Source organism: Nematolebias whitei, chromosome 8, assembly GCF_014905685.2.
Source record: "Nematolebias whitei isolate Nwh7 chromosome 8, NemWhi1, whole genome shotgun sequence".
In the NCBI taxonomy this organism is placed as follows: domain Eukaryota; kingdom Metazoa; phylum Chordata; class Actinopteri; order Cyprinodontiformes; family Rivulidae; genus Nematolebias; species Nematolebias whitei.
Genome location: NC_056505.1, coordinates 26568014 through 26595315, shown reverse-complemented (window position 1 = coordinate 26595315; position 27302 = coordinate 26568014). Strand labels below are relative to the sequence as shown.

Genomic DNA, 27302 nt, shown 5'->3' with positions numbered 1-27302 from the left:
GGTGCTATTTAAGAGACTGAGCTGAATACAGCTCCTCAGACTGAGGAAGTCTCTCGGATGAGAGATGAAACGTTTCTACATTTTTTTGTTGATTTGCTTTGTTTTGTTTTTTTGAATGTCCAGAGGACCAGATTTAACTTTTTTAGATTTTTCTTCCTGGATTATTGAGCATGCATCAGGATATGCAGTAATAATGTTAAAATATATTAGTGTAGTGACCCTGTTGAACATTTCTGTAATATTTCAGTATTGCTGGCTGCGGGTGTCAGAACAATGGATTTCACTGGTCGTCACAGGTCACAGGAGTTTCAAAGAGATGGCCGCAAAACCCTCTCTGGACTGTTCCTGGTCTGTATTTGTTTTGGATCCTCTTGTTGGAAAAATCTTAAACTGAATGTGTTTATACTGAACATTATGTTTATACTCTTTATACTGTGGTAACAAGTGCTCATCAGGTGCTTGGATGTTGTGAGAAAACCTTGTATTTGCACATGCAAAACAATAACAAAACATGCATTTGTGGCTTTCTAACAATTCCCATTACATTCTTGTTCATTGTGTTTTGTCTCTTTTCAGGAAGGACCATGTTTGTGCAGACACAGGATACACCAAATCCAAACAGTTTAAAGTTTTTGCCTGGTCGGACAGTTCTCCAGGAAGGAACTATGAATTTTGCCAGCGCTCGTGATGCTTACTGCTCGCCCTTGGCCAGGTATAAGGTTCTAAAATGCAAGTTTATTAATATTAAAACAATGTGTCGTTATTTAAAAAAAGTTATTTTAATGTGGCACAAAATAAAAGACACAACTATACTATAAGAACATCTGTTGGTGTTTTTCTGACCTATGTCTGGTGAGACAACTTTTTTGAGTCATATTAGGATAGTGGATACCAAAACATTTATTCTAAAAACAATTTATTGGGGGTGAGGGGCTTGTTTTGACTATTGTGTAGACTTCAACTGGCCTTGATTCTGTAATCAATGATAGTAAAGTTAAGTCTACTGTTTGTTTGTTTTTTGCCTATTTTAATTTTGAGTTTTACCAGACGTAGAAGTTCAAATGCCTAATATTTGTATATATATTTAATAAAATGTCAAATATGTGGAATAGTTGTCTATTTTAAGCACAATCCCTATCAATAGGCTTATTCTATATTTCTATGATAGTTTCATTAAAAATTGTCACTGTGTAAAACCAGGGGTTTTTTTATATTTAAACCCCTTTGTTGTCTCCAGACAGCTTTTCAGGATCGATGGAGTTAAAAGTGTCTTCCTGGGTCCTGATTTCATCACTATCACAAGGGTAACTTTAAGTTCAGCATCTTTAAATCTCAGCAGAGTGACATCATCACAGTTATTCATTTGTTTTCTGTTCCTCCCTACTTAGACTAATGAAAATATGGAATGGAGGGTAATTAAACCTGATGTTTATGCCACAATCATGGACTTCTTTACTTCTGGACTCCCAGTTGTCAGTGAGGACAGCAAGCCCAGTGCAGATACCGGTACAAAGGAACAACTGAAAAACAAATTAAAATAATTTGTAAGCTATTTCCAATACCAAATGTGCTTAAATCTCAACTTGTCTTCTCAGCACCATCAGAGGATGATGATGAAGTAGTTGCAATGATTAAAGAGCTGCTGGATACCAGAATAAGGTGACAACTTGAAGACATGCACGTTGACACAGTGATGGGTGGTTTTCTGACTTTAACTCACACCTGACGATGTTCCTGCTCACCAGGCCAACGGTGCAGGAGGATGGAGGAGACATTGTGTATCGAGGATTTGATGATGGCGTGGTTAAACTGAAGCTGCAGGGCTCCTGCACCAGTTGCCCCAGCTCAGTTGTAACTTTGAAGAATGGAATCCAAAACATGTTGCAGTTTTACATACCCGAGGTGGAATCGGTAGAAGAGGTTTGTTGGACTGTTTTGTTCAAGTTTATTAAATATATGTGCACTGTGTCCAAAAGTTTTTTACAAGTTGTAATATTTATTTGCTCTTATTGATTAGATTTATTTAAAACGGAGTGAACGGACGTTAATAAATACAATAAAATAAACAAAAAGTCTGAGGGAAAAAATGCAACACAAAAGTGCTAATTTGATTTTTTTACAGGTAAAGGATGAGGAAGAGGAGGCAGCTGAGGTTTGAGCTGAAACAAGAACTTGACTGAGACATTCATCTCTCCAAAGCAGTCAGGCTTCAGTCAAACCCTTAAAATCAATAAAACTACCTGTTGTAACAGACTGTTTTACACGAGAACACGTCATCTGAGTGTTCTTGTGCATTTTGGTAGTTCTGCTATAGTCATAATGACATTTTTCAAACTCATTGCACATCTGAAATGAATTTATTCTTTTACAGTGTTACATGATTTCTAAATCCACTAGAGGACAAAACTGCCTTTAGGCAACGAATACGTTATAAAAACTGTATCTATATAAGTATATACAGTACTGAATACTTGTGTGTTTACGGTGCATAAAGATCGTTTAAGAAAATATTTTTGCCGTGTTCACTTTTGTCCCATCAGTAAATGTGTAGGGACAAAATATTCATATAACTTGTCAGAACATTTATTCCATCATTGCAAACACAAAAATGCCACTGGATGATACTGCAGTGCCAACTATTGTTATTAAAGTAGTCACTATGTTTCCATACTGAAATATTGCTTTTATCTGCTCTTGTCTGTTAATAGTCACATTCAGAGCGTGGAGGGATACTAATCAGATTTAAATACATTATTCTGACAAGATTGTGTTTATTTTGTCTTCATGAATTTATTTTTCATTTTCATTCAACCTTTATTTAGACAGGTAAATCCCATTGAGCCTCGAGGACTCATTTACAAGAGAGACCTGATTTCAACAAAGGATGATGACAACAATGGACAAATATAAAAAGGCATACAGATTATTATTCTTTTTTTTACAAATAGGATGGTAAAAAAAGTAGTAATTTTTTAGTGTTTAGCTGCATTTTGCATCTAAATGTTTCTGATTTATTAGCATTTATCAGTACTGAACGGAGTGTACGATAAAAATAAATAGAGACATTTTAATTTAATGCAGTTTAAATGCTAAGGTGTGAATGACTTAAAGAAGATGGTTAAATGGTAGCTAAAAAAGTATGGTAAGACAAATAGCAGGTGCTAAAGCAGATTCAAAGAACAATATTTGAAAGAATCAATGCATTTATATGGGCAAAATATCTTTATTTAATGTTAAATATTTAAAAAATATAAGATAATCTAAGCACCCACCTCCTAAATGAGCTGAGCGTTTAATAAATAGCTTAAAAAAGCACAAATGAATAATTTTCATTCATTCAACCTTTATACAGGTTAGTCCCATTGAACCACGAGTACTCATTTACAAGAGTGACCTGAATTTTAACAAAGAGTGATGAAAATGGTGGACAACAACGGCAATAATAGACAATCATAAAGGATGCAGATAAGTTTTTTTTCAATATAATTATGGATTGCAATTTTACAAAGAGAAAAACAATGTACAGTACATGCAGAATCAGCATTAACCCATACAACAATAAATAAAAATGATTTTAAATATTTTGATTTTATACTGTATAATCATCTCTGGCCAAACTCCCGGATGCTGATGTAGGTTTTGGAATTATTCTGAGTACATTACATCATCATCCTTTAAAACGTCCTTAGCGTTTGTTTAAAACAAATTTCAATTAAAAATGATCAGAATAATTTGGGACCTTTTAGGGCTTAATGATTAACTCGTTTGTTGTTCTCTCAAATGTAATTTATTTGTTACCTGTCAGTAAACATGGGCCTTGTTGCGCTATGGTGCGCATCACCAGGATATACGATTGGCTCCGCCCACCGTTCACATCCTGTTGCCACGTCAGAACAGCCTACGTTAGTGGGCGCATCCTGACTGACAGGCCGATGGACTAATCAGAGGCGCCGTAGAAGAAGGCGGTTGGCTAGTTGAACTCAGAAGGGGCGTGGCTTATTGACAGGCATCCCTGGCTACCACCAAACTCAGAGTAGCTGTATCTGGCAACCGAGCTGCAGACATGTGTGGTGAGTGTTTTTTTTTTCTACGCGTTTTTATTCAGTCAGAAATGTGTTCCGTTCTTTATTAGTCATGGTGGAAAAGCAAACAAATATAACAGCTCTTGTTTATTACAGCGCTTCAGTGAAGGCTATGTTAGCTAGGGTGGCTAACTCCGTAGTTAGCGAACATGAGCTGATGTTTCTGATAGTCAGCTAAATATAAAACACTGTTTCCATCACTGTTCTTTGCTCTAGTTGCGCATTTTGTGTTGTTACTGTCAAATATGCTGGAAGTCGGGTTTAAATGATGTCTGTCCTTCCTGTGAGGCTGGCAGACGCCATCATCATCATCTATATTTACCTACTTTTATTTGTCTCTGAGTGATTCTCGTTAGTCGTGTTCTTTTTTTTTTTTTTTTTTTTTTTTAACATGCGCATTAAAAGTAAACGTACCCGGAAGACTATAATGCCGTATGAGCAAAATAAACTGCCTTTGGGTTAATTCAAGTTTATCTTGTGATTGGTGTTTTTCAGACAGGTGACGTTTCTGTGTCGCATCCCTGTCGTCACAATCTGAGTATAAACCAGTCAGACTAGATAAACTAGTTTGTTCTTTTCAATAATATCTGTAGCCATTTTCTTTTTCCCCCCTGTTTCTTCATCAGAGGTTGTCCTTGTGATTTATTTGCCCTCCCTCTCCAGTATTTTCCCTGTGCCCCTCACTTCCTCCCACCTCCTCTTGCTGTCCTGAAAGAAAGTCCTGTTTTAAGGCAGTCTGCTGGTGTCACATTTGCATGTATCTGGCAGTGGACAGATTAATATTAAATTGCATTTCATGGTCCCCTGTGGACATTTGTGGTGTCCCAGCTTTCAGTGTTTGCTCTGTTGAAATGGGTAATGTGTGTTTGTGTAAGGTACTGATTATTGATAGATGAACTGCTCCAACTCCAAGCTTTGATTTATTTGGGCTTTTCCACTGTAGCCTAATTGGCTCTGAGCTGGTATAGTGATTACACACGTTCATGTCTCTGTGTGGTGATTTAATGTGTTGCTGTAAGAATATTAAAAATGAAATGTAGCTACAACTCTGAAATGTATCAAATGATTTTGTTTTCTTTACTTGCACAATAACTGTCACAGATACGCCCAGCGCTTTCTGTTTTGAAGCTCTTTGCTATTTAAAACAACGTCTGCAGTTACAGCAGTCCTCCTAGCTAGACTGGTTTCTGTAGAAATACTTGTCAGTCTTTGACTTTGAACCTTAAATAGTTCAGGCAGGCATCACCACAAATGTGTTTTCTCAATTCAGCAAAAATATTCCAACAATTTTCTGTTTGGTTGTTGCATACACTTTAACGTCTTTAGATTCACGTTTAACCTTTTTGACTCTTTGTCAAATCTTGGCTATATTCAATGTTTGATAGTTGTTTTTTGTTAAAATTTAATTTGTGCTGTATTTAACTAGAAGGTTATCTGATATAATTAGTAACAGTAAAATGCATATAATCCTCTTTAGTTTCTGCATACATTTTTATACCACGTTTTTTGTTTTAGCTGTAAATTCTCATTATGGCGATATTGATTTCTGCCCTGCAGCCAAACTTTAGTTGAACTTCTTTCTTAAAGCCATATTCATGAAATGTGTGAAGTCATTTTAAAAATAAAACAACAGTGCTGAATAATAGCTAATACATACTTCTCTCTTCAGGAATTTTTGCCTATCTCAACTACCATGTGCCAAGGACTCGACGCGACATCCTTGAGATTCTCCTCAAAGGTCTTCGACGTCTGGAATACAGAGGATACGACTCAGCTGGTGAGAAAAACCAGACTGGGTTTGTTTGAGCTTTTATTTTAATCAGTTTCCTTGTAAGGCAGTTAGTTATTTGGATACTTCCTCTCAATAATCAGTGATATGACTTTACAATATTATTGTAAGGTAAAAAAGTTTGGGAGAAGGTAGTTTTCAGTTCATTTGTGAAAATGTTAAAAACTTAACAAATGCCCTTAATGTATCTTCATCGAATTATGTTGTCTGGTGAAGAGGTGTTCTTAATGAATGGATTAGGAGCTGCAGCTTGATTGTGTGTATAAGAGCACCGTATTTTTCCACCGTACACATCACACCACGGTATAAGTCGTATCAGTCCAAACATTTCTAATAAAGTGGAAAAAAAACATGAATAAGTCGCTTCGCCATGTAAGTCGCATCTATTATGCGTCACCACTGATGCGTTGCGTTTGTTATGCGTCACCGCTGATGCGTTGCGTTTGTTATGCGTCACCGCTGACCACCCGGAAATGTGGACCGGTGTTGTGCCAAAAATTGCTTGGCTGCCAAATGACGGCCACGGGAACATGCACGGGAAGCCTTTAACAAGAATTTAACAAGATTAACACCTAAAAACAATTATTTGTTTGTTCGACATTATAGCAAAGGTGTGTCTTAGTTTAACTCTTCTTTAATAAATGCACTTTAATGGTCAAATTAGCTACAGTTCACCAGGGCGGTGCGGCGAAATGCAGCTGATTTGACATTTGCTGCAGGAGTTCTGGAGCAAGACGAAGGTGGCTCAGTATGGCAAGCCAAGTGTCTCTTTAATAGCCACTTTTACCTTTTAGACACGTGTCTTGCCATATCACTCGATGGCCCTCTAGTGGCTGCATATGGTAATGTTTAATATTTTTCATGCCAGAATGAATGAAATTGTCATATCTCAGCCAAAAATCGGGTTCTAAATATGGGGGGGGGGGGGGCAAAAACGTATTGTCGCGTTGGGGTATGAGTCGCAGTAATTGCAAATTTATGCAAAAAGGTGTGACTTATACAGTGAAAAATACGGTAGTAGTAGTAGCCCAACATGTTTTCAGTGGTGAGAAAGATTAGGAACCTATGTAAATAGTTACACATCATGTGTAGCGTTTGTTCTCATAAAGCTTTTATCATTTTAAAATGTTTTAGGTGTGGGAATTGATGGAGGAAATGGCAAGGAGTGGGAGTCAAATGCCAAATCTATCCAGCTCATCAAGCAGCGTGGAAAAGTAAAAGCTCTCGATGAGGAGATTCACAGTAAGACGAGATTAAGTTGCTCACTTTCCAGTCAGTCGTTGGTGAAAATCTGGGCATACTGAACACGTTCTGGTTGTTTGACCTCTAGAGCAGCAAGATATTGACTTGGATGTGGAGTTTGATGTTCACCTTGGCATTGCTCACACACGTTGGGCGACCCACGGTGTGCCCAGCCCCGTCAACAGTCATCCGCACAGATCAGACAAGAACAACGGTCAGTTGCGTAGAAGAGCACAAACTAAATGGCTCCTTTTTGTCTGTATGCACTTGTCATAGAGACCTGGAGGTTTATGATGTTTCATTTTTAATTTGCAGAGTTCATTGTGATTCACAATGGAATCATTACCAACTACAAAGACCTGAGGAAATTCTTGGTGAGAAGATGTTTTTTTTAAATTGCTGTCTTTATCATTTCAGTACTGTTGCTGACAAGATTTACTTGCTCACTTTCTCTGCACAGGAGAGCAAAGGCTATGACTTTGAGTCAGAGACTGATACAGAGACGATTGCCAAGCTGGTGAAGTACATGTATGACAACCGAGAGAATGACGACATCAATTTTTCCACCCTGGTTGAGCGAGTAACTCAGCAGCTGGTAAGGACACACGAAGACACACCGGTGCCACTGCAGTAATAAAAAATAAAAAAATAAAATTACCTCAACAATTTGTTTTCCAACTATCCAGGAGGGAGCTTTTGCACTCGTCTTCAAGTGTGTTCATTATCCTGGAGAAGCTGTTGTCACAAGGTACACTAGTATCAGTCTGATGTGTTACTGACAGTTAATTAAGTAAATGTAGATGTTCTTTCGTACATTCAGAGACCCACGCACCATAGAATTGTCATTTAATTGTGGCCAGGACAGCATTTACAATGTGCTCTTTGTGTTTTGTGCAGGAGAGGAAGTCCTCTACTAATTGGAGTGCGCAGTGATCATAAGCTGTCCACCGATCATATTCCTGTTCTCTACCGCTCCTGTAGTTATACCATTCTGTTTCTAGTCTGATTCATCTACATTTAATTATACGTGTAGGACTAAAAACCTGTTGTTTGTTTTTCAGCTGGTAAAGAAAAAAAGAGCTGCAACGCAATTCCCCGGTTGGATCAAGACACCTGCCTGTTCCCCATCGAAGAGAAAGCAGTAGAGTATTACTTTGCATCCGATGCTAGGTAAAACTGATCCCTTAGTTTTGCTGCATACAGAGAAAACAAATGTTTGGCATGAATTATAGTTGCTATCTTCATATCATGACAGTGCTGTGATTGAGCACACAAACCGGGTGATCTTCCTTGAGGATGATGATGTGGCTGCTGTGATGGACGGCCGGCTGTCCATCCACAGGATAAAGCGCAGAGCAGGAGACTACCCCGCCCGCGCCATCCAGACTCTGCAGATGGAACTACAGCAAATCATGAAGGGTGAGGCGATCATTAATATGCTCATATTTGCAAATAAATCCACTATTCCTGCCTTCTAATTTTCCCTCAAACCCTGTTATGGCCTTTTGTAAATAATAATAATACTTGTGAGAAACTGGCTAATAATAGAGCTCATATATTTTAGCAATTTACCCAGAGGCTATTATTCAAGTAGTTTAAATCCTTTCTGTACCAAATGAACCCTAAAGAAAAATCATGCAAATATCCCCTAATCTTCTAAACTTCATCACCTTCATGTTCTCTTTTCTTTTTCTTAACAAGTGACCAACATTGTTTACTTTGGTCTTGGTACTGCTTTAACTAATTCAAGTTCATATTCAGATTTATTTATACGGCACATTTACAAACTGCTGTTGGTCAAGGTGCTGTACATAAAATTGTAAGGAAAAAACAACAAAGCACAAAGTATCATTTGAAAACAAACAAAAAAAATGATAAAACATAAAACAAATCTTAAACAAGACTCTAAAATCATAGGGAAAATGTCAACTTGTGCTCTTTAGGAGCTATTACTGAAAAGGCTTAATCACCTCTGACTAGTCTGGACTTTATAACCTCTAAAAGTGAATAATTAGATTTGAGAAGTCTGGAGGGCACAAAGCTGCAAGAGGTCAGACAGAAACACAGGTGCCTTCACGTTTATCGCCTCATAAAACATTAAAGTTTTAAATCAATTTCCAAACAAACGGGAGGCCAACAAATGGAAGCAAGCACCGGGGAAATATGTTCACACTTTTTTTTTTGTCAGCTGCATTCATGAGAGGCAGACCTGACTAACACCAACAGAGGAAAGTACAATAAAACATTTGGGATCTAATAAAAGCAAGAATCGCCTTTTCATAGTCTTTAAAAGATCAAAATGATTTAACTTTAGATAAAAGCTTCCATGTAGAAAACAATCTCTTTACAACTGAGCTCATTTGTTTCTAAAAAGTTAAAATTAAAATCTATTTTTTTTTCTTCTTTCGGCTGCTCCCTTTCAACCAGATTCCACAAAGGATTTGAACTATCCATTTAAATAAGAGAAAAGAGCATAAAAAGGAGAAATAACTTTAACTAACTTTAGCTTTTAACAAAATTAGGCTATGCAATGAGCTGCAATACAGACTCGGATCAATTAAAACTGATTAATCACAGTATTGCAGTATGTTTTCCAGTATTCAGGTCTCTCTTGTAAATGAGTCCTCGAGGCTCAGTGGGATTAACCAGTCTAAATAAAGGTTGAATAATTGCTTTATCAGCTGAAAGGCTTTTAATTTGCTGCTTTTCCTCAGCGGTCCAGCAGAGGGCAGAGAGAAACTGATGCTGGCCTCACTCTGCATTCCTTTGTGGTCCTGTCATCGCGCAGCCTCTCAGTCGGTGTCTGCAGCTTTTCTGCTGAATAATCTAATTTGCATGACCCAAATTGCTGTTGGAGGCAGGCTGGAAAAAGTTAGCATTTTTCACTGTCACAGCTTGTTTTTGATGGAACAAAAGTATCTCGTTTTGTGTTTTCTTCATTTAAAGAATACTTTATCTTGTGATTGCAACTGTATTTATAAAGCAACAAAAGCCCTTACCTCCCTGCAGTTTCCAGGAACAGACTATCAGTTAAACTCAATAAAGTGTTTTTTTGCTGCTCAGCCATGAGATTATTGAGTTTTAAGAGCCCAGCGAGTGTCTAGAAGACCTTTCTCAAGAGCGCTCACATGAGATCACACTTTATAAAACGTCTCTCTGTAGTGGCCTTTATTGTTTGTTTCCCCGCTGTTGGAAATGTTTCCCTGATATTTGATCCTCACTTCACAGGTAACTACAGCTCCTTCATGCAGAAAGAGATCTTTGAGCAGCCAGAGTCTGTGGTGAACACCATGAGAGGACGAGTCAACTTTGACAACAACACAGGTCAGAAAGCTGCTCCAACTAGTTTTCTGTACAACGATCCATGTTTTTACTTTCCCTTTACTCTGTTATCAAACTATAGATTGTTGCCCAGTTAAATTAGTTCATTTGTTGAAACCAAATGTAATCTGGCCCATCTTTATTTGAAACTGAGTTGTATTTTTATTAAACTGAAAGGCTAGTTGATGGTTGAGCTGTTTTAATTTGCTCTTCAGTGACACTGGGTGGACTGAAGGACCACATCAAGGAAATCCAGAGATGTCGACGACTCATCCTTATCGCTTGTGGCACCAGTCATCATGCTGGAGTAGCAGTGAGTCGCACTTGTTTTGCTTTGTTGTAAATTCTCAAGTTCTTCATCGACATTTCATCTCATCAGATTGACACGTGTTTTGTTGTAATAAATATGAGGTTTATATTCTGACATACGTTTTGCCCTGAGTTTGACAGAATGAGACTGATCTGTCTTTTTCTTGTTTATTAGACCCGTCAGGTTCTGGAGGAGCTTACGGAGCTGCCCGTTATGGTGGAGCTGGCCAGCGACTTCCTGGACAGAAACACCCCAGTCTTCAGAGATGACGTCTGCTTTTTTATCAGCCAGTCAGGTGTGGAGGGCGTCTGGACTTGATCTAGTCTGCATTCCTCAGCTGTACTCTGCTTTTTAGATTCACCGCCTCTGGTTTTTGTGCTGTTTTCTTGTGAATATATACCAACTAAATCAGAATCATGTGTAGAAGTTTTCTAATTGGGTCTTTCTGCCAACACTGCAGGGGAGACGGCTGACAGCCTCATGGCCCTGCGCTACTGTAAGGAGAGGGGGGCTCTGACCGTGGGCGTTACCAACACTGTGGGCAGCTCCATCTCCAGGGAGACCGACTGTGGAGTCCACATCAATGCTGGGCCAGAGATTGGAGTAGCCAGCACCAAGGTAAACAACTTTACAACCACATCTTCTCTGAGATTAACATACCTCCGCCTTTGTGTATTTTGGAAACATTTTAACTAAATAAACTTTTCTTGCGTGCAGTAAGAAGAACAAACAGTGACTCTGACGATATGTGTGCCCATAATCGTGTTAGTTAGTTGTTTTACAAAATATACTATGCATACTGATAAATACACAATACTCATTCTGCTGTAGACATTACAGGAGGTTTGATAGTGTAATAAAGTGGTAATTAATTGCAGTTATAGTGAGAAATATTTTTCAGTAATGTGATAAGACACAGCAGTCAGTGACTGTTCAACTCAAATCACAAAAGTTTTGTGAAGCAGTCAAATCTCTCCCCCCGATGCTCAGTCTGAGGTAACTGCACCTCAGTTTGTAGCATCATGTCAGTGAGGTCATCTGTCGTCACTCAAAGCCCAGATAAAAACATAATTGCATGTTTGATTCTGCCTTTTGGGACTGACATTGTCCTGCACTTCAACTCTGCGTGAGTAGGAAAAAGAAAACTGATATCATCGTCTTGACTCATGTAAATGTTGGAAGCTTGATTTTAAAGCCTCTCCCTCTTTTCAACCTCACAACCAGAAAGGATTTTCCAGCTAAGACTCAGTGCAGAGAGGAAAAGTAGAGCAGGTCCTTCCCTGGTCCAGACTTTGGGCTTGGCTCAGCGACTCTAGTGCTGCTCCAAAGCCCCAGCTCTCGCCTCAGAGACGCCATTGTTTATGTGTTGGCTGGCTGGGGCCTCACAGCCACCTTCATCAAACACTGCTCATCAGATCACTGGAGAACATGTCTCACACCCAACTGCTGAATGACTCCAAATCATCTGCTGGTTTCCATTTTCATCCATTTGTATGGAGGCGACCTTTTTGGTTCCTAGTCAAGAGCCATGGAATAAAGACAAAATACTTTGATGCTGTCATGAGACAAATGATTTTTTTGTCTGATCACATGACTGTACATGGAAGACATCTTATTTATGAATTGCATAACAGCATCAGCTAAAGTCTTTGTTTCATGCTCTTGTCTGCAGAGTAATGTTTTATATCTTCTGCTTTAAAAAGGTTGGTGAACTGAAAGTGAAAGACGAGCATAATTTACATTGTAAGCTGAGTATGTTTTTATATGCGAGTCTACAGCAGGAGTTGTCAGAGTTCTGAGGAGATGTGGTTTGTGTGGTGTCAGAGGGAAAACAAGTAAAGGTTTTACTGCCATTTTCTTGGGCCTACACAATGGCATTTGTTAGTCCAGTGGGTCTTGTGAATCGACTTGACTTCACAAAAATGCTAATTAAATCTTCCAAATGGGCATGGAAGCGCTCCAAACATGCTCAGAGACGAAGGAACAAAGACAAAGTGGGTGGTGATGACGACAGACTCAGATGTGTGTGAGGGTATGAGCGGTGACATTTCCAGAATGATCAGAGTGCCCCTAAACGTAGCATTACATGCGCTGCACGTTTTTCAAAGACACATAGTTTGGCTCCTCGGAGCTGTAATGTTGAAGCAGTTTGGTGGGCACAAAGCCCTGTTTCTCATCTGAGGCACATTATTAGCAGCAGACCGTCTACACTGGGAGAATAAAGCAAAGGAAGAAGAAGCACAAGACTCCACAAACTGTTCAAAAACATCAAGTCATGGTCTGGATGCTTTTTCAAAACCCTTAGATGATCTCATGGAGAAAAATCAGCCACACATTCATTTTTGTCTGGTTTTTTTTTTTGGTTGCTATCGGTAACCACAATTGTTCCTGTTAAAGCCCAAAAATCTTCTTAATTTTATTTAATTTTATTTATTGTCAAAATTGTTTCAAATGCTCCTAAAACTTCAGTCATTTTAATATCCTCTATTGTGTCGTAGGGGAAAAATCAACCATAGTGAAATCCCATTATAAATGCATTTTTTATCCCATAATTATGTCATAACACAATGCTTTCCTTTTAGTGACATATTTCTTTATACCTGTATCACTATACTGTTGATTTTTATATTGGCTCACACTGTGATGCTTTACTTTATAAGTCTGAGTGTTTGTAAAACTCTCTGAGATGGTCTTTCACATACCCCAGAAGAGTTTTGTCTTTCCCTGCAGAGTTCAGCCTCATCCGACAAAATTATTTTAGTTTGGATGTAAAGAGCAAAAACACACTTGTATGTTGCACTATTATAAATTTCTTTTAAACAAACTCTTCCACCTGCATGCAGGCTGTATAAGTGAACACTCCACAGCTCATCATGGCTGACTCCTGTTAGATTTATTTTTCATCTTTATTTATACAGGTTAGCCTCACTGAGTCATGAGGACAAGAGAGGCCTGTTTTAAACAAAAACCACAGATGAGGTACACACAATAATAAACCGTCATATAAAATCATATCAAATGAAAAGACTGACTGAAAGCAGGACGTCGGTAGTGGATGCATCGTGCTGCAGCAGCTGGTAATGGATCCGGGTCAGTAATGGCAAACAAAACTAACAGAAACTGATGTTTCGTATGAGTACAGTTAAAGATAAAAATAAAAACATAACGTGGTAAATTATTGTAAATAACCTCCACGTTGGATCACCGGGTCACACATGTAAGTTTGATTGAAAACAAGATTTTGTTTTTGTCTATCAGATCTGGAAGGTCCAGTGGACTGGATGGTCTTCTCAAAACTCTGGACTAGAATTTAAAAAAATCTACAATTATCAAAAATCCTTTAGGGCATACTAATGGAGGAAAATACCTTTTGACAAAAAGTGCCATAAAAACATTTTGTTAAAAAAAAAAAAAATTGGAAATTTGGTAAGAGTAACGACACTTATAAACTTGCATTTTTTAAAAGGCATTTAAATTATTTTTTATGTTAATGTAGCTCTAAAAGATTGACTTGTTTATTGTAGAAAAATGTATTTTAAAATATATATTTTTAAGCAGTTAAGGTGTGCATTTTTGTTTCTTCCTCCTAAGGAACTACCTCATGTCAACGTTAAAAAAAAGAAAAATAAAAAAAAACCTTCTGGGGGTTAATTTCATTGTATTGCCTCCAATAAAGAAAATGTGTTCATTAACCAGTAAGTAAGTAAACTTTGTTTATATAGCACCTTTTACAGGTCAAAACCCGCCAAGTGCTTTATAGAATATAAAACATAAAAACACAAAATATAAAACAGAAGGAGAGGTAAAACAATGTGCGTATGACATATGACAATATAAAACTAATTTAAAGCCAATCTGAACAAATATGTCCAGCTGCTTTTTAAAAGTATTAAAAGAATCAAGGTAGTACAAAGTCAGACGTAATGCATTCCACTGTCTGGGGGCCACAGCCCTAAATGCTTTATCCCCTCTGGTCTTAAAATTAAGTCTGTGGGACCATTAACAACCTTTGACTGGAAGATCTGAGGTGACCAATCATCATTTTTATTATCTTGTAGTTATCATTTGTTTGAAAGTTTTTCATCAGCACACATTACAGCTGCTCTTCTCTTTATTATTGAATAATAAATAAAAAAGGTAAACTTCCCATCTTGTATTTATTAACGCTCTTCTCACCCTGGCTCTGCAGGCGTACACCAGCCAGTTTGTGGCCCTGATCATGTTTGCTCTCCTGATGTGCGACGACAGAATTTCCATGCAGCCCCGACGCCGGGAAATAATCCAGGGCCTGAGAGTGCTTCCAGGTAAATCTAGCCTCGAAAAAGTCAATGTCAGCCAGGGAAACTCTGAGCTCATCTGAGGATAATGTTCAGAAAGATCAAAAATATTTTAAGTTTTCCTTTTTTTTTTTATTGTAAACAAATCACTTGGAAATGAAAGCTGTATGAGAGAAGCATCAGAGGAGCAGAGAGGGAGGATTAGCTGCAGACCTTTGGCTGTTTAATGCCACAATGGCAAACTAATGAGCAATGTCTCGCACATATTCTCTGTCTCCACCCAACATTATTAAATTCATGAATCCCGTAAAGACAGGAAGTACAAAAAGAACTCAAAGTTTATTAAAAAAAATTGTAGCACGTTTTCCTTCTCCCAGTCTGCAGTCTCAAATGAATAAGACACACAAAAAAAAACATTTTCTGCCTTCTGTTAGATCTGATTAAGGAAGTCCTCAGTTTGGACGACGAAATCCAGAAATTGGCGACGGAGTTGTACAAGCAGAAGAGCGTCCTGATCATGGGCAGAGGCTACCATTACGCAACGTGCCTGGAAGGAGCGCTGGTGAGCAAATAGTCTCGTTTTTTATCAACTTTATCGGATAGTAATAATGTTTATATTTTTATGTGTGTATTTTTATAAGCATTTAGATCAGGGGTTCTCAAACTTTTGGGGTTTTCAGGGAGAAAACGTTTCAGGGACCCCCCTCATAACCCTCATGTTTATTAAATCATTTTCTTCAATTTGTCTCTTTAATGCAATGGAAATATTGGTGTAACATAAATACTTAAGACCCGTTCTTTAATAGTGTTAATATATTTTTTATACTTTTCAACATGGGGTATTTTTCATTCAAGACACACTTAACAGTTTTTAATTTCAACTTCCAAAAATTATAGTTTTAAAAAAAATTAATAGTTTCAAAAAACACTTTAAAACTTTCCCAATTCACTTAATGAACATAATAAATGCACTGCCACTTCTTCAAATTATTACATAAAACTGAACAGAATCCTATCAGCAGTCATACCAAGCAGCAGGGCTTCATTTGTAAACTGATCAATGCCCGAACACAAGTAGTGGGGGGGGGGGGGGGTCTGGGGGTCCTCCCCCAGAAATTTTTGAATAAAGTAGATGTGATTTCCTGCATTTTGGTGTATTTTAACAGGTTATTACACATCTACGTGATTGTAAAAAATAAATAAATTTTGTATTTATTTATTTTTTGGGGCGGACCCCCAAGCACCGGCTTGCCGACACCCAGAACCCCAGTTTGAGGACCACTGGTTTAGATAACACACACACACACACACACACACAAAAAAAAAAAAAAAAATAGGGCAATCGGACCATTTAAAAGAATGTAGGGTTTTAATTTAGTATTTTTTATTTTTTAGTTGAGCTGGATAGCTGTACGTCAAACATCAAACTAAAATAAACACACATTTGAAAAGTTTTAAACTGATTTTGTGTGTGTGTGTGTGTGTGTATCTTGTTTTTTCTTCTGCAGAAAATCAAAGAAATCACTTACATGCACTCAGAGGGCATCCTGGCGGGAGAGCTGAAGCACGGCCCCCTGGCCCTGGTGGATAAACTCATGCCGGTTATCATGATCATCATGAGGGATCACACCTACATCAAATGTCAAAACGCCCTGCAGCAAGTCGCCGCCCGCCAGGTGAGCTAACAGTCAAATGTTTCAAATAAGAGACTCTCACACGTTAAGAAGTCGTCTGCTAAAATACAAATGTGGGTTTTAAGGAAGCGTGACATGAATTAATATGAATGTTACCAAAAGCTTTTTTTGTCTCATTCAGAATTTAAAGTTAAAACCTACAGTTCAGTTAAATGTTCATTTGAAAACTCTTTGACCTTTTCAATGACCAATTCATTTTTCTATCTCTGATACACATTTGGTCCCTCTTCTCAGTTGAAACAAGGGATTTTTGGCAAATTGGTTCAGCATGACCTCAGTGCGTTCAGTAATCTGTAGCACATGGGGATTTAAGAGAAATGAAAACAACTTAATGGGGAGAAGGGAGAGAACCTGATTTTTGGGCATTCTGTGAGTAATTTTTAGGCAAAGTTTAAAGCTTGTTTGATTTGCAGGGCCGTCCCATCGTGATTTGTGATAAAGATGACCATGAAACCATAAAAAACTCTTGCCGCACCATCAAAGTGCCTCACTGCGTGGACTGCCTGCAGGGCATCCTGAGCGTCATCCCCCTGCAGCTGCTGTCCTTCCACCTGGCCGTCCTCAGAGGTTACGACGTAAGTCCCGTCCCTTCAGGCTCTGTGACCTAAATTATCTTCTTCACATGTCTGGGAGCTGCGCACATCTCATCCACTTTAAGCCTTTTTCATGTGAAGGCGATAACTTCAGCGTGCAAGGATTTACACATACTGATTCAATTTTCAAAAGGCAAGTTGATTCATTTAAAGGGAGTTTTGACCTTTAGGGATAAACTGTTATTGGAGTTCTGCAACACATTACTGAAGAGATTTCTCTGGAATCCTGCTTTTCTTCCTGTCCTGTTTTGTAAGCAAATACTGAAGAACTGCCGGAAATAAGCCGTGTTTATCAAGATAAAAGTTTAAAAACCCCTTCTATCCATGTATTTTATTACTTTATATTGCGACTTTTTGGATGGTAAAATGAGCCGCCACATTCGGGGAAATATTTGTTTCCTGATTATCTCATTCGCATCGATCATAAGTTGCACAATAACAGAATGTTCAATGTCAGAGTAAACAACTCGAGTATATAAATAAGTGATGTTGATTCTTCTTTTAAAGTCTGGTGGAAGTAAACATCTGTTAGGACAAATCTGCGTGCGTGCCTCCCCTCCTTATTGTCCAGGAGAAGCCCGAGTGATTACAAACTCTGTGGAAATTCTGAACACAGTCCTGACGAGCAGCCGTATCGCTGGCACGCACATGAAAATGTGTTTTTGTGGAGATTTAGCTAAATCGTGTTTGATGGTTTGCAGCATTTAGTCAGCAGCAGCAGACATATCTAACTTGCTGTCCTTGTTACACTGTTGCTGTGTTGCAAATGGTGACTGAGCTCTTCTGTGTACATTTAGGTGGACTGTCCAAGAAACCTGGCCAAGTCAGTGACTGTAGAGTAAACGGTTCCACTCATCACCCGACGGACGCCGCTCAGACCCCGAACATCAAGGGAGCGTCTGTTTGAAGAAGTCACGTCCTGTTTGGATGTCCTGTATTCCTTTTAATGCAATCTTTTAGATTGATTTATGTCAATGTTGTGTATTATATTATATCTTTTTTTTCTTTTTTTTAGAAACCGCTGACATTGTTGTGTTACTGTTAGTGAAGTTTTCTTTGTGGTGGCAGTGTCTGGGCTCACGTGATCACATTTTATTTTAGGTTTGCAAACCTGCATCAATTGACACTTAATGAGGTTATTTACATTCTTACTCAAAACTTGTGAGCAAGTCCTCCATGACTGTTGCTGGTTGGTCTCTGAGGAGAGCTAAGTTTAGAGCTGTTTTAGACTGAAGCCTTCGGAGCTTATTTTCTTTCTTAGTGCAATGATTTGTAGTTTTAGTTGAGATATTCATTCTTTGGCAGCTAATGATTTCGTGTTTTACTTCACAGTTGAAGTAAGCCACAGTCTTAAATCATTCCAAGCCGCAGGTCATCACTTCTTTAAATATGCAGAAGAAATGCAGCTTTATGGGGGAGTAGCATCTTAGCTTAAATCATAGAAAAATAAATGCTTGAACTTCTGTTGTTGCATGCTTTGTGTGCAATCACATTTTGACTTTTGTTGCCTTACATACATACATACCTTTTTTTTTTTTTTATCTATATTTAAACAAATTATTTCAAGTGAGGAAAAAAGTTACTACCGGTAATCTGAAGTTGAAGTTGCACTTAGTACCCAGCCCTCACTCTGCCACTGCAATACTGGGACCATTTATAACTTAATCTTATAAATGCTTTTTATATTAGTTACTTATTCTTTAATAAAAGTGAATGTTACTGTCGTTTTAAAATGTCAAACCAAAAATCGCTACAACGGCTTTGACAACTGTAAACCAAAACCTAGTCTGTTCATTCATCGTTTGTGTTGTAGCCAAACTACTGATCGTGCTCGATGAACACAAGAAGGTTCTTCTGAAGCCCAGACGGGGCGCAGACCGTTACGTAGCGCTCGGGTCATGCTGATGTGTTTACCGAAGCAGAAAGCGAGTCGCCATCTGTGTGCGTCAATGATGCCTGACGACTTTTCTTTAAAAGCCAAGGAAAATAAAGATGTGCACACGGTGCAGTAGAGCTGCTGCTTCTTTAGAGCAGATCTTCATGGCATGGTTTAGGGTCATTCTTACTGTTGCAATCAAGCCTTAACTTGGGTTTTAATGTTGTTTTTGCATTGAGACAAAAATGTGAATGGGATCGAAACAATGTTACAGGTACTTCATGTGTTTTTCTTTGTAACAGAATAAAATTATTATACACGGAGTCATGTTTTAAGCACCATTAGTTGTAGAATAAGAGTCACTGAGACGCTTGCCAGTAGAAATTATGCAATAAAATGTTGCATTCTTTGCTTTTAAAATCGTCTTGTCATTTAAAGACACAAATCTTTTTTTGTAAGAACACTGTCAAAATTTCATATTTATTAAGATTATAAAAACTAAAAAACACAACTTTTTGTGGAGTTGAGGCACAGAGTTCATAGAAGCTGTTTAAAAGGGCCACATGTTGACAGCAACACAAAGCTCCAGGAGTAATGTCACCACCGGTCGGATGCATGTCCAGATGGTTGTAACGATGGAGACGGTGAGCCTGAAGTTCCTGCACAGAGCTGGTGGGACTGAGCGTGCCATGTAGACGACGCTCACACAAACTGAATGTTGGCAGAGCACTGGCAGAACTCGCAGCTTCTGCTGGGTCGACTCGAACCTCTGCACCGCTCTCCTTCGTCCACGACAAAACTCGAAGCAGCTGTTCTTCCTGATGGTCTGTGATGGGAGCCAGGTGGAGCAGCTGGTGCACCCACACCAGTCCAAGTCCTTTTTTGAGAGGAGCACGCTTGTCAGCATCAGCCTGAGAAACGAGTTCAGCTTCAGCATGACTGCAAGGTGACGAGAGACGCAGTCGGTGACGACGAGGGCAGTTTTCAGAAGGATTTCGTTGCAGGTACTCAACACAACAAAGGCTTCACATGCAGCCATAGAGCAGGTGTAAACAACAGCCATCACTCTGAACAAGAACTCTCTCCATTCCCCAAACTTCAGGAAGGCTGCGGGGAGCTTTTCATGTAAAAACATGAAGTGAAGCATAGCAGGTAACGTCCTCTGAGTGGCAGCCTGTGCAGAGCAAAGCAGCACAGCAGCTTTAATCAAGCTGAGCAACTGGAAACAGCTGGTGCTGCTTCTCTGAGCTTAATGAGGAATGTGCTTTCCCAAGGAAAGTGGAGGTTATTAAAAAAAAAAAAACACTTTCTGTCAAAATCAAGTCAACTATAGATCGTTATGCATCTGAATATGTTAAAAATGAGAAAAGTGTCACAAAAAGGTAAACAAATATTGAAGGATCTTCTGTTTTAAGGAAACATTTCCAGTTGACAAGTTGGATCTCAAGGCATATGGAACAAAAAACAGCAAACTTTCTCCTAAATTTACTGCAGACAAATCTGCTGAATAATTTGAATTATTTAACACATTTGTGCAAATTTTAATTTATATTAGAGCACAACTCGCACATAAACTTGACTGTAGTTTACCAGCTGGGAAAAATATATATTTTTTTTAAATCTACATTTGCAATAAATTTTGGCACTTGCGCTGTCATGTAGGAACAAAAAATGTTAAGAGTCTGAGTTAGCTGCTATAACAAGGACAGTAATCTGTCCTCAAACATTAAATCCAAATGCAAAAGACTAAATCTGTGCAGCTTTAACCAAAAAAGTCCATGCTCAATAATCCAGGTAAACAATCCAACAATTTTCAGTCAGGTCATCTGGACAGTTTTGTGCAGCTTTAACTTTATATTCCACTCTTTGTCTCCTCGTCTGTCCTTAACTTGAATCCTAAACAATCTGCACCAGCATGTCTACATTTCCTAACGATTAGGTGGTGCCTAATATTTTCCAAGATGGATTATTTCATTCTGGGATGTGATGATGATGCAACAAATCGACATCTGGAGTTCGTTAGCTGTGGCCTGCATAGGTTTACTTTTTTGGGGTTTGTTTCATAGCAGGGAAAAATGTAGGTCCTTTGTGGCAAACATCTTTCTACTGCATGATCTCTGTATGATATTAGTCCTCTCTAACTGCTGTTATAAAATAAAGTGGCGCTTGTGTGCACATTGAATAAGCAGGATTCACATTAGGACCATTAGCTGGAAGTTGTAGAGTATTTAGTATTTTTTATACATATTTTTTTTTAGTATTTAGGATCTTGTTAGATCCTAATATTTAAAAAGTAAAGTATGTAGGTGAATTTGAGAAAAAAAGAGGATATTTATTGACTCAAAGATCAAACATAAAGTCTACAAGGTTCTGCTGTGATTTAAAACTGTTTGTGTGTTTATGCTTAAAGTCATTTAATAATTTTAGGAGAAACAATATTTCTGATGTATGAATTTAATCAGGTGAGGCACGGTGGCTCAGCTGGTAGAGCTGTTGCCTCTCAGTGAGAAGGTTGCTGGATCAAATCCCACCCAGAGGCCATTCTGGGTGGAGTTTGTATGTTCTCTCCGTGCATGCGTGTGTTTTCTCCGGGTACTCCAGTTTATCTCCCACAGACCAAAAACATGCATGTTAGGCTGATTGGTGACTCTAATTGTCCCTGAGTGAGAGAGTGAATGGTTGTTTGTTTCTGTGATGGACTTGAACCTGTCCAGGGTGTCCCCTGCCTCTCACACAGTGATGGCTGGACATGGGCACCAGTGGAACCCCATGACCCTAAAAGTAAGAAGCGGGTAAAGAAAATGAATGAATGGATGAATTGATTGATCGATTGATTTCATCAGCCAGCTGTTTATGTTGCTGAGCACCTAGAACTGATTCATCAAGTAGACAGAGATGTAGAAAAACTGGACAGATGAAAAATTTCATGTTGGTTTTTTTCATCTTGAACTTGAAGACTTCTTCCCTTTCTTACAACGACAATAGTTGTGACCTTAAGCACCAGACCACCCAGCACCAGACTCACCTCACCACCGGATGAAGAGCTTCTCAACGTGACCTCAGCAGAAGTGAGGAATAGTTTCAGGAGGATTAACCCTCACAGGGTAACCGGCCCAGACAACATCCCTGACAAGGTGTTGAAAGAATCGGAGTCAGAGAGAGTCAGAGTCAGCGAGATTTATTTGTTATTCACACCTCATGTGGTACATGTGGTGGAACGAGATTATGTACGCAGGGTCCCAGTTACATCCCACAATTAAATGTAAAAGAAAAACAGTAATAAGATCTAAGATATGAACTAAGAAAAACATTAATTAAAAATACACTAAGCACTAATAGCATAAAAACATTACATCAAACAGCAGCACAAACATGAGTCTGTGTGAGCAGATGAGCACACATTAACACATCACCATGGAACAGATCAGCAGCAACATGAAACAGATCAGCAGCAACATGATATGGTTTTTCACAGTGATTATCCTGGTTAGAGATTCATGAGTCTAACAGCCTCAGGGTGGAAGCTGTTCTTCAGTCTAGTGGTTCTACACTTAATGCTCCTTAACCTCCTGCCTGAGGGGAGCGAGGCAAAAAGTGTGTATGCTGGGTGAGTGGGGTCCTTCATGATGCAGGTGACCCTCTTCCTGCATCTGGAGGTGTAGATGTCTGTGATGGTGGGGAGACTGACTCCAACAGTCTTCTGTGCAGCCTTCACCACTCTCTGCAAAGCTTTTCTTTCTGCAGCTGTGCAGCCTCCATGCCACACATTGATGCTCGAGCACAGGATGCTCTCCACTGCACACCTGTAGAAGGAGGTGAGGACTGAGCTTCCCAGACCAGCTCGTCTCAGCCACCTGAGGAAGTAGAGTCTCTGATGAGCTTTCTTGATCAGGCTGGTGGTGTTGTTGCCCCAATGTGCTGATCAGCTCTGCGAGGTGCTGGCCAACATCTTTAACTCCTCTCTTATACCTTGGCAACAGTTCTTGCCTGCCTGAAGACCTCCACCATCATCCCAGTCCCAAAGGGCTGTACAGTGACTGGTCTCCATGACTATTGGCCAGTGGCCCTCACCCCGATAGTCGCTACATGCTTCGAAAAACTGGTCATGACTCACATGAGAACAACCATCAACATCAACGAGGACCCTCATCAGTATGCATACCGTGAGAAATGATCAACAGAGGATGCCATCTCCTCTGTGGTCCACACTGCGCTCAACCACCTGGAGAAGGACTCCTACATCCGTATGCTCTTTGTGGACTTCACATCTGCCTTCAACACCATGATCCACCAAACTTTGATGGACAAACTATTCACACTAGAACTAAGCCCCTCCATTTGCAACTGGGTACAGTACTAGACTTCTTAACCAACAGACCACAGCTAGTGAGGATCCACAACTTCTCCTCCTCCACCATAACCCTCAGCACTGGCTCTCCTCAGGGCTGTGTGTTGAGCCCCCTCCTGTTTACTCTGCTCACGTATGATTGTGCACCTACCCATCCAGGCTGTCAAACTGTAAAGTTTGCAAAGATACAGCGGTGGTGGGATGCATCACAAACAATGATGAGTTCAGCTACAGGCAGGAGGTGGAAAACTTGGAGAGCTGGTGCAAGAAGAACAACCTTCACATCAATGTGAAGAAGACGAAGGAGATAGTCATGGACTTCAGACAGAACAAACACACTTACCTTCTACACCCCACTGAACATAGGAGGATCTGCAGTGGAAGTGGTCTCCAGCTACAAGTACTTGGGTGTGCACCTGAATACCCTGAAGCTGTTAAGACTCATAAATCCCAAATCAGAATAATCACTATAATGCCACTTTAATTGGTGATATGTGACTAATCTGTGCTGCTGATTATCTATGCTGCTGAGCTCATGCTGCTGATTATTTCATGCTGTTGATCTCATACTGCTGTATTCATTCGTATCCACCTGCTCACTCACCACAGACTCATGTTCAGGCTGTTGTTGTTATGCCATATTGTTTTGCATTACTGTATTAGTATTTAGCGTGTATCTTAGATCTTTATACTTTCTTCTTTACTCTTTGTATTTTTGCTATTGTTGGGTGTAGCTGGGACCCTGTGTGCATAATTTCGTTGCACTTCATATACCACATGTGATGAGAATTACAATAAATATACTTCACTTGACTTGAGATAAAAAAGTGTTGTTAGAAGAACCAGACTCTGATTTGGTTTCTGAAACACTGATTTGTTTTTTAGATAAATTAAAGCCATGCGTTGGACAGAAACATGTTTACAGCTTGTGTTTTTTCTGACTACAGCTGTGAGTACCATCAGTTTTATGAGTTTAGTTTTGACAATAGGACAAGAAAGGCCTGGCAAGTTTTAACTTTAGAGTTTACTCCGATGAGCACAACAAATCTGTTTACATCAAATATTTTTACATGATTTGTAGTTTCTTTTAATAAAAAATGCTATGTCTGTGTTTCAGCCATTAATGATTGTCCCTCCTCTAACTTTAAAATCCAGTTTTAATCAGATTTACAAAAAAAAAACTTTGACACTGTGAGTGCAACTAAAAGCCTGCAGTGGTGTTCAAGTCCTTTTAAACTTCATGTTCGACTGAAAACGCTGCATTGTTTTCATTTTTTCATTCAAGTTTTTTTTACGAGAGCTTAGTTTTGCCACTTCTGAATTTTACACGAGCAGCAAAACATTTAAAAAAATGACAAAATATGGTAAAGCCTGAGAAAAAATCAATAAAAGAAACGGATAAATGTAAAGAACTGGCTTAACATAACAAATCAAGTGCCTGAGGAAGTTTATTAAAAAAAAAAAAAATCCCAAAAAAATCTCAAGAGAGACTGTGCAGACAATAATTTAACCATACATTACATTTCTTTATGTAAAAATTGGAAAGAGTTTGTGGGTTTTACACATTTGAAGATTCAAAGAACCTGCCTAAATCTCTGTACATGGAGGACAAGGCTGAAAAGCAGCAAACAGGTGAGATACGCTGGTGAAGATGTTCAGTCCTCCAGGACATCATGGTCAATTCATAAAAGTTCAAGACAAAAACAAGTGGACTTTATTTGTAACAGGTGAGACGTTTGATGTTCTCTGGACACATCCGCTCACATGGAACTCATCACATGAAGTCAGAACGTCTCCTGAAAGGAGCACAAACAAATAAAACCTGACAAACACATGTTTGTACCTAACTGGTGCATCTTTTGCCTCGAGAGCCCGTTAAGAGGCAGCTCCTGAGATGAATGGTCACAGTTTGTGAACGAGGCTCTGATCCTGAATAAAGTCCAGTTTTTGTGAAGTTTTTGGCACTTTCCTCTTCATGACTCATTTTGACGAGACAATGCTAAAGCATTTGTTGCACATGTTCCATCAGTGTGGCTCCATCACTTGCTGAACTGTCCTGCCTGCAGTACAGAGCGGTCACACACTGAACACGTCCGACACATTTTGAATAAACACGCACACAAAAGAAGAAGATTAGGCTCTGAGCTGTTGAGCAGCTGAAATCATGAACCCATCGAGAACAGGGAACTGTTCTGTTCTTGTTGAAGGAACTTATTTTAGAGTCATTTCATACAATAAGTCTATTTCATGGTATTTAGGTTGTTTTTAAACTCCTTTCAGTTTAATACAGGTTTCAACATATAATTGCAAAGCATTCTGTTTCATTTTAATTTATTTTTAGCAATGGCTTTCATATATAAAAAAAGACCAACCAAACAGTAAACGTAGAATTTAAAAACAGTCCATTACCATTATATAAATCAAACGACGTACAAGTTCAAACCGTACTTTCCGTTGCTTCAGACTGAACATCTCTAACAGAAGGATTGTCTGGCTTCTGAAAACCTGCTGTCAGTGACACACGTCTCAACACAAGTCTTTTTGTGTTCCTCAGAAATCTTCCAACGGTCACGCCTGTATTTCAGTGTCACGACCACCGAACACAGCTTCGCTCCTTCGTGCCGAGGCCGTCGTACAAGCTGTTGTTTCTCTCAGTTGATCCAAACGTGTGTTCGTGGAGGGGGTCGCAGGAGTCTGCTCAAACCTCTGAGGACCACCGACACAAATATTTTGGAGCCCGTCTGCATGAGCTCACTCCTGCGGGTTGTCTGCAGAGGGAGATTCAAGCATCTGAGCAATTGCACTTTTGGACTAGATGTGTACAAAAGTGTGTAGACAAATAGCTGGCTGGGGGGGCCGCAGCCCTTCTCAAAGCAGAACGTGTCTGTGCTTCCATATGCAACCAGCGTTAGCTGTGAGCTTCATCCGTTCAGTGTGACGCTCCCGTCGCCTACAGACTGGGGCGAGGAGGTGGGCGGGCGGGTGGAGGAGCTCGCCCAGGAGGAGGTCCCTGTGGAGGAGGAGGCAGCAGTCCAGCTGGGGCGACGCAGGGTGGAGGGGTGGGTGGGAGCTCGGGCGGGGCAAGTATGTTCATGGTGGTCGGAGGAAGAGCCCGGGTGGGAGATGGGCTGTAGGGGGGAGGAGTGAGGGGAGGCGAAGGTGTCGAGGGCGACGATGGAAGCGAGGAGAAGGAAAATGACAGAGGGCTGCTGGGAGTGGGGGGCAGGGTGCCCTGTGGGGCAGGAGGGTTTCTGCTGGGAGCGCTGCAGATGCCTGATGGGCCATGGTTGAAATGTGGATATTGAGAAGGAGGGGGGGACTTTATGCGGGTGAAGTTCATGCACCTGCCCTGAAAATTAAAACACAGCACAGAGTTGCTTTTTTTAGTTTTGCTGTTGCTCTAAAATATTCACTTAAAAAAAACTATTAGGAATAAAAGGCATGCATAGTCATGTTACTGTGCAGAAATGCTAATGTTGTTATCATCCATCCATCCATTATCTTTACCCGCTTATTCCATTTTGGGTCACGGGGGTCGCTGGTGCCCATGTCCAGCAATCACTGTGTGAGGGGCGGGGTACACCCTGGACGGCTCGCAAGTCCATCACAGGGCCACATAGAGATAAACGAGACAAACAACCATTCTCTCTCTCACTCACACCTAGGGACAATTTAGAGTTACCAATCAGCCTAACATGCATGTTTTTGGACTGTGGGAGGAAACCGGAGTACCCGGAGAAAACCCACGCATGCACGGAGAGAACATGCAA

At 39.6% G+C, this 27302-nt stretch overlaps 3 protein-coding genes across 4 annotated transcripts in view; 2 read left to right on the top strand and 1 right to left on the bottom strand.

The window, feature by feature from the left end:
- The window catches only part of nfu1 (NFU1 iron-sulfur cluster scaffold homolog (S. cerevisiae)), a 5595-nt gene extending 2999 nt beyond the window's left edge, over positions 1–2596 (top strand). Inside the window, exons 2-8 of one of the 2 annotated variants that reach the window (XM_037680520.1) lie at positions 248–348; positions 577–712; positions 1238–1304; positions 1389–1506; positions 1596–1659; positions 1746–1920; positions 2123–2596. In XM_037680520.1, coding sequence (XP_037536448.1) covers positions 248–348; positions 577–712; positions 1238–1304; positions 1389–1506; positions 1596–1659; positions 1746–1920; positions 2123–2158 — 697 coding nt within the window. In that variant the 3' untranslated portion in view covers positions 2159–2596. Of the gene's footprint in view, positions 1–247; positions 349–422; positions 469–576; positions 713–1237; positions 1305–1388; positions 1507–1595; positions 1660–1745; positions 1921–2122 lie in introns of those variants that run through there. The other variant, XM_037680519.1, reaches the window with a different exon arrangement.
- A 1408-nt stretch (positions 2597–4004) lies between these two features.
- On the top strand, positions 4005–19558 carry gfpt1 (glutamine--fructose-6-phosphate transaminase 1). The gene is made up of 19 exons (XM_037680518.1): positions 4005–4070; positions 5752–5859; positions 7006–7113; positions 7202–7327; positions 7429–7487; positions 7574–7708; positions 7800–7861; positions 8011–8090; positions 8175–8283; positions 8369–8532; positions 10342–10437; positions 10650–10747; positions 10919–11039; positions 11205–11362; positions 14934–15048; positions 15456–15583; positions 16530–16697; positions 17129–17290; positions 18106–19558. Exons 1-19 carry the CDS (start codon positions 4064–4066, stop codon positions 18148–18150), a joined length of 2049 nt encoding a protein of 682 aa, XP_037536446.1. The 5' UTR covers positions 4005–4063; the 3' UTR covers positions 18151–19558.
- Positions 19559–26482: 6924 nt separating this feature from the next.
- antxr1a (ANTXR cell adhesion molecule 1a) overlaps positions 26483–27302 on the bottom strand; it is a 31810-nt gene continuing 30990 nt past the window's right edge. Inside the window, exon 18 of the mRNA XM_037680516.1 lies at positions 26483–26881. Within this exon, the coding sequence (XP_037536444.1) occupies positions 26483–26881 (399 nt within the window). The remainder of the gene's footprint in view (positions 26882–27302) is intronic.

Coding starts and splice junctions, on each gene's coding strand:
- gfpt1 (XM_037680518.1), top strand. Junction 10,438..10,649: donor CAACTTTGACAACAACACAG/GTCAGAAAGCTG, acceptor TTTGCTCTTCAG/TGACACTGGGTGGACTGAAG. Junction 16,698..17,128: donor AGCAAGTCGCCGCCCGCCAG/GTGAGCTAACAG, acceptor TTTGATTTGCAG/GGCCGTCCCATCGTGATTTG.